We start from the raw sequence: 12,870 nt of genomic DNA, 5'->3' as shown, positions 1-12,870 counted from the left end.
ATGGAGGTGAATGAAGTGAACATATTTTTTCATATATTTTATCCTGCACTTTCATATGGAGGAACTCGCTCTGTATTCAATTTGGTGATGAATGGATAATTGAAGGAGTTAATGTTTATGGAGAGGTTAAGGATACGCAACCTCAAGACGAAGTTAATGCTGGAGGAAGTTCAAGTAATCCATCTTTAAATACATCTGAGCTTAATAGAGTTTTGGTCCACGTGGATGATGCACATTTATCAATGAGCTTGACGTTGATAGAGGTGATGCTAAAAATGTTGAATGAAGATTGGAGATGATGTTAGTGGAGGATGGAATAAGGATATTTTAAGACAAGTATAATTATTTGAAGTCATTTGTTAAACTTATGTTTTATTATACCAATTAAATTTATATTATCCATAATATAGGATTAAATTAAATTTAAAATGACTCCTTAATAATAAAAGAACTTTACCAATGAATATTAAAAGACAGCTTTGTCAAAGGATACCATTGCATCTACCAAAAAGAGACCCTTACTAATGAATATTAAAATATTAAGCTAAATATTCAAATCAAATAACATTAATTGGTAAAATATAAGAGATGGATTATATTATGGTGTAATGTGAATATCTTACATCGTTACAAGATGGACGTGTTAAACTTGAAAATATTTAAACTCTCGGGTAACAAAAGTGACAGGATGACAGCAGAAGGTGAATTTATATCATTCATTTACTCTACCTGCTTTCAACATTGAAAACTTCAAACAGCGATAACATATCTGATATATCCTTTCAATCTAATGTAATGGTAATATGCAGACACTATTATTTTAATTGCTTGAAGATGCAGTTAAGAGGAGTTTGTTTCAATTGCTACAATACTGCTTAGTTCTTGAAGGAATATTTATAACAATTGGTATTATAGAGCTTTATTCTTGAGGAACCTAAGAGTAAAATCAAACAGGCATGCAAAATAATGCTGAGATGGATAATGGGACAAAGTTAGTTATGCCAAAAAGTCACGTGGAAGGTGAAAGGAACAATGAGGGCAACAGGAAAAGTGTTAGACAAAGAAAAAAGAATTCTATATTCAAAGATTTTGTACTCGAAGGAGGGTAGAGCGTGGTATGCGATTTTCCTCTGAAATTCTCTCTCCTAATTTTCCCTAAATTCTTCTACTCTGTCTTTTCTAAATCATGCTTCTGTCATTCCAGGTTATATGGTGCAGGATGAGGGATTGTTGTTCTTGTCCTTAATTTCTATTTCTATTATGTGTATCAACCTACTGTTGGAAGATAGAAACTCTTTTTGATACAATAAAATCCCTCGTTATAGTTTGGGAGTTTCTTTCACTGTTTCAGGAACCTAAGAGTAAAATCTAAAAGTATTGAAGGAGATTCAAATCTATCAGCAATAGCATCACCAGTCTTCACCCGTGAAAATTATCATATTTGGGATGTTTGAATGAAAGCCTACCTGGAGGCTTTAGATATATGGGAAGCCGTAGAATGACTCAAATAAAAATCACAATGATAGAAAAACCAAAAAAGCTAAGGCAAAGGCCAGCCTTTTTGTGGTAGTATCACCAACAATTTTCACTAGAATCATGACTTTAAAGTCAGCCAAAACCATTTGGGAATATCTCAAAAAGGAGTATGATGGAGATGATCAAATTAAAGGCATGCAGCTGCTGAATTTTATTAGAGATTTTAAATTGCAAAAGATGAAGGAATCAAAAAACATTAGAGAAGACTCCGAACAGCTTTTAAGCATAGCAAATGGAGTAAGATTGCTTGGTATTGAGTTTAATGACTCACGCATTATTGAAACAAGTTTGGTTGTTATACCCAAAAGATTCGATTCAACCATAACCACGTTGGAAAACACTATGGAACTACCCAAGATCACCTTGGCAAAATTGTTGAATTCTTTGCAAGCACAAGAACAATGAAGGGCTACAAGAGAAGAAAGATTTGTTGAGGAATATCAGTCAAACATGAAGATGATGGGAGATATAAAAAGAACATGAACAAGCAGCAAGCAAATGGAGAAAGATCCTTCAAATATTCCTCACTAAGGAACTACCAAAGATCACCTTGGCACAATTGTTGAATTCTTTGTAAGCACAAGAACAATGAAGGGCTACAAGAGAAGAAAACACTAAGGAACTACCCAAGATCACCTTGGCACAATTGTTGAATTCTTTGCAAGCACAAGAACAATAAAGGGCTACAAGAGAAGAGATCCTTCAAAAATGAAAACAAAGCTGGAAGTTCAAAGGGAATGTATCCTCCTTGCAAGCATTGCAGCAAGATGGACCATCCACCATTCAAACGCTGGAGAAGGCATGATGCTAAGTGTAATGAGTGCAATGAACTTGGACTTGAAGTTGTGATTTGCGTAGCAAGAAGAAGATGCTAAAATTGCAAATGAAGAGGAAGATCAATTTTTTATTGCAACTTGTTTATCAAGCAATGTCTCAAGTGAATCCTGACTAATTGATAGAGGGTGCACCAATTACATGACTCATGACAAAGAACTCTTCAGGAAACTTAGCCTTCAAAAATTTCAAAAGTTAAGATAGGTCATGATGATTATATTGCAGTAAAAGGAATAGGAGCCATTGTCATTGCAACACATGTAGGAAATAAAACAATTTCTGATGTATCCAAACTATACAAAAACTTGCTGAGTGTCGGTCAATTATTAGAAAAAGGCTTTAAGGTGTTTTTGAAGACAATTGATGCTTAATCAAGGTTGTTGCAGGTCAAGATTGGTTCAAGGCGAAAATGAGAGGCAAAAGTTTTTCACTTAATCCAACTTTGGAGGAGCATGTAGTTTTCTCAGTAAAAGAAAATGTTGCTGTAGTTTTCTCAGTAAAAGAAAATGTTGCTGGGTTGTAACACAAGAGGCTTGCTTGAGCATTATCACTACCAAGGGCTTCTCAAAATGCAAAAATATGAAATGGTAAATAATTTACCTGATTTTGAAGTGATTTCTACGTATTGTCATGCTTGTTAATATGGTAAGCAAAGTAGGCTTCCATTCCCAAGAGCCACTTGGAGAGCCTCAAAGAACCCTCGCCCTTAAAGGTAATCATTACTATATTTTTTTGTAGATGATCTAACCCAAATGTGTTGGATTTATTTTCTGAAATTCAAATCAGATGTTGGAAGCATTTTTTGGAAGTTTAAAGCAAGGGTGGAAAATGTAAGCGGTTCTAAAATTCAAACTTTATTGATGTTTCAATTGTCAAAGTATTATTTCAGTTTTAAGAAGCAGTTAAAGGAGTTACATGGTTTACCCAAGCAATTAAAGTTTATGTGGCTGACTCACAAGAAGTTGGCTAATGGGAAATTATGTGTTTTCTGTGTTGTAATATTGTAATTGTGTGTTGGAAAAGAAAGTAGTTGCAGTTCTTCTCTTCTGAAGATTTGTTTCAATTGCTGCAATACTGATTGAGAGAAGGCAGGAATTGCAAAAAAATAAAACAAAATAAAATAGAGTTCGGAGGTGATTTTAGATAAATGATGTCCTCTAACAAGGTGCAACCGCAACGAAAATATGAGTAATAGTAGAGTGAAAATTAAAGAGGATTAAAATTGGAAGGTATGAAGAGGAGGATCGATTACATTATACACAACAAGGGTGCAGTGCAGATAACATCACATCACATGGATGATTTGATTATTCAGCGGTAGAAGTAATAGTATTGTAATAATGAGGGAAGTGAGTGACATACAAATAAGGAGAAGCTAAAGATAATCGAATTCATCTTCCTTGAGATGAGCCAAGAACTTGACAGGACCACGACCTTGGATTTCAGTGACAAATTGAACCTTGTAAGGAAGATTGGCAGAGATTCGCTTACCGTTCCAGAGGCCAACGTACTGCTTGATCTCACCTTCCATACCCGTAAGGTCAAGCTCCGGAACCTTGGGGACGTGGTAAACCTTCACACCCTCCTTCACCTTAACCCGCGCTCCAACCTTCGCCTCTGCTGAAGTTGTCGACTCTTCCACCGCGTTTATGGCAACCTCGCACCGAACACCACGAACGAATTTGCTTTTCATTGCAACTGACAAAGGCATCTTCGTCGTCTTCCTCATATGCATCATCGTCGTCGATGAGCAATTACAGTTGCAGTAACAATTTGGGGACACGCTCACCATCGACGATGCCATAGCACCTGCTCTGAGCGCACTTGCGTTGTTCATCCTATCCTATCTTCTATCTTCTCTCTTCTCTTCTGCACGTCCAAATCAAGGGTTTCCTTGTTCCCTTTCCTTTCTTAACCTCCACCCCAAATTTTGTATAATGGATAAATAATCTCAGTATTATGTAGTTATCTTCTGATAATAATAAAAATAATAATCTAAGTCACACCCGGGAAGAGGACACGTGACCCATTCTGCAACACTCCTCCAATATCCATATCCATTCATCTCAATCATTCTTCTCCTCTTCTTTCGCATTTTGTTTGTAATTATTATGTTTATTCTTCCCTATTATTTTCGGACATTTCTTTCCTAGGTTGCATCTACGTTTCATACTTATCATAATCACACACACCTTTTTTTCTTATTTCTTTTACTCTTTCTCAAATCATATTTGTTTTTTGAAGAAAAAATTTCGTAGATTTTGGCCTCTTACCGTCTCACCAATTTTCTTTAGACATCGTTCTTATTTACATCAATTACATATGGAAGCATATATGCATTCAAAAACTGTAATTTTATTGGGTCCGAAAAAAACTTTTTTCTACACTAGTGTGAAAAATAAAGTAACACTTTCCTATTATAATGATGTCTTTCTCTTTCTCTTTTAGTTCCAATAATTCTATTTTATTTTAGTAGTCAAATAAATATATTTGCTGTAGTAATTAAAAAAATGCAGATTAATTTCTCTTTTATTTGAGGAAAGGTCAACAGATTATAATTTGTCTTATTAATTAAACTGACATCAAGATACTCTTCCCGTATTGGAACCCTTCACAACTTTGTTCAATAACTATGGAGAGTGCTCAAAATAGATTCCTACTCAGTCCCGTTTTGCCAAGGTTTAACATCCACTTCTAGAGCTGGTAAAACAAATTTTCTTACTTGACCCTATAGAGTCCTTTAAAAAATTGTATCAGCTAGATCTAGATATAATTTCCTTTCTGAATGGTCGATCACATTTACGTGGTTTGTATTTAGAAAAACTTTGAATGTACACCCGACAATATCTCAAGATTACACCATGCGGTGAAAACAGTAAATGGAGGAGACCAAACATGATAACCAGATATTGAGAAGCAAGATCACGATCAAAAGCTTTATAATAAGAAAATCAACTGACCATTCGAGGAAATGGTGATCATCAATACATTCAACCTTCTTGCTGCAGGAAGTGCATAAATGAGCAGTGTTTTTTTTTTCTATATATAAAACCAAAATAAGGAAGACAGGTAAGCAAGCAACAACAGATACATATAACCGGACCAAAAGATTTACAAAGCTCAGCTGTTACAGCGATAAGGAATTTTAAAGACAAATTGGGTATCTGGACTTGTATATGAGAAGGTACATTAAACTTCCCAGAACCCATAAAAGAATTGAAAAGAACTCAGTTATCATAAACGAAAGCGACCAATAAGTCTGCACTGTTCTGGAAGCATAGAAGAAATTACTTGTCCATTGAGCGCGAAAAGCTCACCATCAATACCGCATCCATTGTGAGTGTGCTTCCCAGGCTTTATCCTCACGGACTTTACCTACAACAAATTACCAGGATGCAGAAGTTTTAACAGATACATATGCTCAAATTACCAGGATAAAATAACAGCAAGATATGCTAACAAGGACATCATTCTAAGATACCCGTACCTACATAGTTCAAAACTAATCACAAATGTAAATTATAGTCTTCCGAGAAAGAAGACAAAAGATTGGAATATATATACACACGCGCACACACAGAGTTACATCATTAGGTGGTTTTACCCAGTGTGTAGTCATCAGAATATATTAGTGTGAAAATCCAGTGATTTTCAACAGAGTTCACTGAGAAAACACGGAGTAAAACAACTACAAATGCAAATACCTTGACATATTCAACATATGGCAGTGAAAGATGTCGACCCATTTGTAGAAGTAAGAAAAATCTCAAGAGCCTCAATCTACCACTCCCATGAACCAAGAGCAAATCTAGTGTGCTATCATCGTGCTCAGCTTTGGGAGCAACCACCTGAGAGCTCTGAACTGTTCTACATGCATGGTTACAGACCAGAATGCCAAGAAATCGTCCCTTTGACACAACCCATTTGTCCCCAAAACGAGGCACAACCTCCTTTGTAGATCCCATTACCGTGTCATCTGATGGTCCTGGCAACTCAATTGGGTTTTCCACATCCCAATTAGGTTCAGCATCCCATTTTGGTTCAGCGTCCCAGATAGGACCAGGATCAGACAGTGTTGATGAAATATCCTCTCTATCATTTGTTGCAGTATTCCCCCATCGAGTGGTATCATGTGTTGTGGTCAATCCAGTCCATCCTTTATCATTCCTTGACTTAGATCTGGTTCTTGGCCAGTTTGGAGTTGTTGATAGAGGCAGCTGAGGATGGATAACTTCTGGCTCTGCTGTTACATTGCCCCTTCCAGATGATAGGCGTTTAGACTTTGGATCTAAACCGCGCACCAATTCAGAAGGTTCAGTGCTAGCATGGGTACTACTACAGGTATCCAGGTCCCCACCAGATATACGACTTGGAGTCATTATTGAGTCAATACTTGAAAGACTAGATGCTCTAGGCATTCCATCCTTATTTGATCTGCTCATGATGTCAGTACACAGATCTGACATGTCAACTACTTCCTTTTCACCAGAAATCTTTCCTTCTCTCTCTGTTTTCACAGCTGGAAGATATTCAACTTCATAGCTATAGCGTGGTAAGCACAGGAACTTGAAGAATCCAGCAACAAAATACCGTAGTGGACCAAAGCGCTTCTGATATTTTTCAGAAAGTTCCAACACTGAAATGTGAAAAATACATAAGACACTTAATGCCCATTTAAATTTGGGCCTTAAAAATTGTATCAGTGCATCAATCAACTACCTTCATGTTTAAATTCTAAATAAAGGTTTTATTTTCCCCTAGCACCATCTCATTAATTACCAAAGGTTACTAAAGAGAAAGGACTTTAACTAAAAAGTTTATTTATATTAAAGAACCATTCAAGAGCCTTCACTTAGAATGCTTGGTTCTTAACATGGTATTATTAATTGGTCATGAATTAAATCAATGCCAGAACCATTTTTCTAAAATTTGAATTTCAACACCTAGTGAGGTGGGCCTGTGCATTGTTTACGCTTCAGGGCAAAAAGGCTCTTGTCTAGAGAAGCATGTTAGACATAAAAGTTTATGACATGATTGGTTCTTGACAATAAAATCAACATTAAGGCCAATTATGGCCAAAAATTCCCAATACATACATGGTCTTCAAAATATAGAGCTAAGAACTAAAATTCAGCTGCTCAAGAAATGTAGCAACAATAAGAAACAAAGGAAAGAACAATGTAATAAAAGCAAACGATTTCCTTCATTTATCCTATAATTTCTGCCTTAGTAATAACTAAAAAAATGTATACACTTCATTCACTTACCATCACTAACAAAACCGTAATATGAGACTGTTAATCCATAGTGAATTTTATCAGTCTGCTGAATCCATTCAACAGCAAAGACATCAGTAGCAGTAAGACCCCCCTGAAACCAGAAACAGAATGTATTATGTCAGTATTTATTAATTATTAAGAGTAAGATTTCCAGAAATCTACACAACTGCCGACATGGCAAACAGAAGTGACATATTGCCAATAAATGTCCAACTATTTAACCAAAGAAAAGGGAAAAAAATTGTCGGCACTTAATTCGTTCTCTGAACAACTCATGTTTACAATTCGTCTTATATAGGTTGTAGAAGGAGAAGAATGTAACCCCCTCCTCACTCGCACATAGAGTCATTTCCATTCTTGGGGGATGAAATGTACTTATTTTTGCTTTCCTTTCAAACTATGACTAGACTATCTGGTATAAACAGATGCTAAAATGGATAAATCAGAAACTGAAAGCTGGTAATGAATGAGTGAACAGTTTTATCAATGCCTATTTAGAATGAATATCAATACAAAAAGAATATGGTCAACTTATATCAAGAACATGGATAGGAACCAATGTTATCGATGTCTGATCCTAACTATAAAAGGTATTAATTACATACCCATCACTTACTAGAAGAGCAAAAAATGAAAGAATGCTACCTTTACAATCGCCATTGCTGCAGAAATCGGATCTCTGACTCCAAGAACAGTCCATACGAGTGAATTATCAGAACCAGCCGGTATGATTCCGATAGGTATAGATATTCCTTCCTTTTGATTGTCTCTACTGAGGAGACCATTAAGAACCTACAGACCAACAATGTCATATAACTTGCCCATCATTAATGATGTTTGTATGTGTGTGATGATAAGAACAGTACTCCTATAAAAAGCACAACCTTTAATATCCTTATTCAAAAGATGATGGGGTATAAAATACACCATATTTGTGCCAATACACAGCACCTTAATAATTTGAAACAATTTATATAAATTATGAGGGACAGATACGATTGCATGAAAGGAGTTATTCTTTATTTATAGTGAAGGTATACACATTACACAATGATTGAATATAGATATTCAATACATCTTCACAATAGGAGACCCTTTCTTTTTGTATATTCTAACAGATGTTCTCAATTGGGTGATTCTAAGTCTGCTGATTGGGACATAATCAAGGGTAGGAAAGCAGGTACATATGAGGCTATGATTTTTTACCCCATTTTCTAAATAATACTATCTTCTTATTGAAGGAGGAAAGGAAACATTTTGGTGATTATCTCTCTGATCACTGATTTGAAAAATCAATGTGACTAAGCTTAATCCTATCAAGTAGAGTCAGCTTTATGAATTAAAAATGGGCACTGGGATTTTATGAAGACCATTTTTTTAATAAACACATTTAAAGCAAAGCTTTCTAAATGAGATCTTCATTGATGACCTCCTAAATGACCAAACCACCTTAGGTGAGTTTTTGTATCATCATATATTCAATAAACTCTTACCTCTCCAAAAAAAAGTTTTTATTCTATTCATGATCTGTTTTTTCTAGAGATATTCACTTTGGCAAGAAACTAAATCTCTTCCGGTCTGACTTGACTAAACTACATACTCTCAAATAAAGAAAGGAGAATGAAGGGTTTAGATTTTTCCGTGTAAACTTGTCATTGTCACTCCTTTTTCTGATTTCAAACTTGTTTATTGAACAATTTGCAAGGTTATATCATTTTAACAATCCCCAATGTGATGACTGACAGAATGTAATTTACTCCATCAAAAAACATTCTAGGATCAACATTTAATACTTAAGCACTAGTAGTGCGTACTCTTCTCTGAGGTAAGAAAGAGAAATTGTTAGGGAGAAAAAGAATAAAGGAAGAAACAAGATGAAAACCTATTGTGAAGCTTGAGACAAACTTTTTACAACAGAACGACAGCAAACCTCCTATCACTATATGTATATGCAAAAGAGGGTATGAAGGAAATAAATGCTCAAGAGGCCATGGGACGTATTATGATCACATCTGATCTAACTACCAGCAAGGCAGAGTAGTGGAAAGAGCGCTCAAATTCCGGTCTGATCATATTGGGGATATGAGAGGAAAAGTGTGGGGAATATAAATAATCGGTGGTGCATTTGGAGCAATATGCTTGAATTCATGGATTGTAATTGGTTTTCTTTCTATTTTAAATTAGTTTTAATACCAGTACTAGTATACATGTATTAGACACCCCTGTTCTGGTGTCAGTTGAGGAGAAGATGTACACATCACTCTTGGTGTTCCGTGTATGAACTAATCCAGTTCCTACCAAAACAACTAATAATTCCACTACCACTCTTATTTTGATGATGAAAGAAGCCTTGAACCGCTGGAATTTACACAAAAAGATATCCATTATTTTTTTCAATTAGTCCTAGATAGCTTATGATCCAGCACACAACACATGAAGGGCTTACCTCATTGATTATTCCATCACCACCAACACAGATAATTCCTGAAAGAAACGCCAGAGAAGTGGTATAAATGAAAAAAACATTTAAAAAGTAACAAAACAACACTCAGCACACGTGTAGACTAAAGAACAACGATTTTACCATCAGGGCAAGTGCTGATGTCCACACTTGATGCAAGATTTCTAGCATGACCCGCACATGTTGTTTTAACCACCTCCAATCTAAACCCAGCAAGCTGTCACAGTACATGCCGTAGATACATGTAAGAAAGTCTCATAAAGCATTATTTTATCCTTCCTATTGCATGTTATATATAAAATAGTACAAGTACTTAACTATAATGGTTGAAGTGTTGAAATCAAAGACTGATTTGACATAATATTAATAAAAATAGTAGTAATAATATGAAAGACCAATGTGTTGACAGACAATGAGAAACTAGACATAATATAGAAATTACTATAATTACCAGTCTTGCACAATGTCCTGCTGTTTTAAACAGTGAACATCTCTAATTTCATATTTGAAACCATAAAGTACAATATGCACAGTACCACAATGATGAAAATAACAATATATGCAGGACATAGAATCCAAGAAAGAGTATAGCATACCTTGAATATCGGTTCCACAATGCCATGGAAAACTTTACTTGAACGACCCCGACCTGATCGTGGATTTAAAATTACAAGCATCTTAGGTGGAGTTTTACATCTAAAGAGCAATTCTGGAGGGGTGTCTGATTGAAATAATTCTGAGGATGCCTGCTTCTTTGAGGACGATAAAGGGTGAGGAAGACAATTCACGAAACACTGTTGATCTGCAAATCCACCAACCCATTGCAGTGCTTCCTCTATGCTAGAAGCTATAAAGCGAAAGTCCTTGCGACTTCGTTGAGATTTTATGAAACAAGAAAGCCCACATGAAGCTTTTTTAAATGGGTACGAGTGCACTGTGAAATGTCTGAGACCAGCATTATAAGAAACCTGTTTAGAACACGGACTAAAACCAATTAGACTTTTTTTTTTCCCTAGCACCTACCACAAAAGTATTGAACCATAGCAAATGCATTACCGAGATAACATCATCAAGGTGCAGCACTTGGGAGCCCCAAGCCAAGGCCTTGCTTGTTAGTTTGGCATTTACAGCATCTTGGTTGGTAACGTCAGACGTTTGTTGGGCATCAGCATTATTATTTGTAGAAATTTTTCTCTTATCCAAAACAAGTTTTCCAGAAAAAACAACGTATCCTAACAAATCAGACTTCTCATCTCCTCCTCCACCTGCTCCAATGTCAATCCTATGTTCGAAATTCTTGCTGTTGTCCTGATCATCCGGACGAATGGTAGTGGGGACACTGGACTTCCTGGAAGCCTTCACTTTGGCACGTTTTTCGGGGAAGACAATAGGAGAGGAATGCTCCCCCGTTGCTATCTGGGAACACAGTCCCAAGCGTCTTAGAGATTGCTGAGGTGAGGACAGCCTCAGTGCCGATGATATCTTATTATTACTATTAGTGCTGTTATTAGTACTACCAGTAGAATTCCGGTGCATATCTCTCATACTACCATCAATCACAAAAACACGCGAGGAGGAGAACCGAACATGCGCAAACGCATGACGCAAGGGCTGAGCCACCTTCTGTACGGGTAAAATTCCCGATTCCGGTGACAGATTACAGATTAGGGTTTTTATTCGGCACTCTGCAGCTCAGATCGCGAATCAACGAGTGGATCTGTAAGCAATGAAATTGGTGCGTGTGATCCGAAGCATCAGTGAAATTGTCTTTCGCAAGCTCTCTTTTTCTTAGTTTGATACCGTTAGGTGATATGAACTAAATCTACAGAGAACAGAAACAGGGGTGGGTGAAGGAGGCACGGAACAGGTAAAGAGAGAGAGAGAGAGAGTAACAAACCAGTGATCGAGTGGCAGAGGGTGGATTCGAAAGCAGAAGCTTGAATTGAAGGGTTGAACTGTGTGTGTGTCTCTCCAATGGACGCTCGCTCAGGCGTAGCTTCAACCTCAACCTCAACCTCAACGCTACTTTCCTTTGCCGTCATCCGAGTGTGTTGTGAGTTGTGACAACATTTTTTATAATACTAAACTATTCAGTCTCAAACAAACACAACACCTGCCACTGTAACAGCTCAAACTCAATACCACCGATGTGATCATCTTTTACTCCAACTCCATTTCATTACACCAAATGGAATCAAATTATTCCATCCAATCACTTTAATCAATCTTCCATCACTACTCATCACATTATATTTATCAATTACTATTCCAAAATTCCTTCTTGTTATTTCTATATATTATCACTTTCAATCAAAATTTAAACCTTCTACTTACTTCCATTACAATATATTAACCTTTTTTTTTTCACTGGGAATTCAAAATAAGCACGATTTAAACCAACTTTTTTTAATAATTAATTAATTTCTTTATAAACTTAAATTGTCTTGTGTATATGTATGCTAATTAGTCTCTCAAATGAAATTTATTTTCTAAGTATTTTATTTTAATTAACTATAATTTAGCAAGGAACTGATTTCATTCTTTTTCTCTTTTTTTTCTTTCTCTTGAGTCTTTATTAAGGAATTTCTCAAAACAAATTTTAAGGATGAACAATAGTTACTATTTATTGTTAAATAATCAACCTTTATGGTACATATAAGAATGTCTAATTACATTGGAGAGAAGTTTCATTTTAGTAATATTACATATATGATATTACATAGTTATAGTACTTAACCCGTCCTCATCTGAAAAATAGAA

General features: G+C 35.9%; 2 protein-coding genes across 3 annotated transcripts; both read right to left on the bottom strand.

Moving 5' to 3' along the window:
- Nucleotides 1–3,565: 3,565 nt before the first annotated feature.
- On the bottom strand, nucleotides 3,566–4,387 carry LOC114180362 (ferredoxin-thioredoxin reductase, variable chain). Its single transcript, XM_028066665.1, has one exon. The coding sequence runs from the start codon at nucleotides 4,205–4,207 to the stop codon at nucleotides 3,746–3,748; it is 462 nt and encodes a 153-aa protein (XP_027922466.1). The 5' UTR covers nucleotides 4,208–4,387; the 3' UTR covers nucleotides 3,566–3,745.
- Nucleotides 4,388–5,306: 919 nt separating this feature from the next.
- LOC114181267 (sphingoid long-chain bases kinase 1) lies at nucleotides 5,307–12,302 on the bottom strand. 2 transcript variants are annotated; one of them, XM_028067674.1, is made up of 9 exons: nucleotides 12,008–12,302; nucleotides 11,167–11,827; nucleotides 10,707–11,078; nucleotides 10,234–10,327; nucleotides 10,096–10,133; nucleotides 8,295–8,441; nucleotides 7,638–7,740; nucleotides 6,075–7,006; nucleotides 5,307–5,745 (listed from the first exon to the last, which is right to left on the bottom strand). In XM_028067674.1, the coding sequence occupies exons 2-9, from the start codon at nucleotides 11,653–11,655 to the stop codon at nucleotides 5,605–5,607; spliced, it is 2,316 nt and encodes a 771-aa protein (XP_027923475.1). In that variant the 5' UTR covers nucleotides 11,656–11,827; nucleotides 12,008–12,302; the 3' UTR covers nucleotides 5,307–5,604. The 2 variants fall into 2 exon arrangements, with proteins under 2 accessions (XP_027923475.1, XP_027923474.1); XM_028067673.1 differs by having other exon boundaries at nucleotides 11,167–11,932; nucleotides 12,008–12,301.
- Between the last annotated feature and the right edge of the window lie 568 nt (nucleotides 12,303–12,870).

This window comes from Vigna unguiculata, chromosome 4, assembly GCF_004118075.2.
Source record: "Vigna unguiculata cultivar IT97K-499-35 chromosome 4, ASM411807v1, whole genome shotgun sequence".
Taxonomy (NCBI): domain Eukaryota; kingdom Viridiplantae; phylum Streptophyta; class Magnoliopsida; order Fabales; family Fabaceae; genus Vigna; species Vigna unguiculata.
The sequence above is the reverse complement of the archived record's forward strand: the minus strand, read 5'-3'. Positions and strand labels throughout refer to the sequence as shown.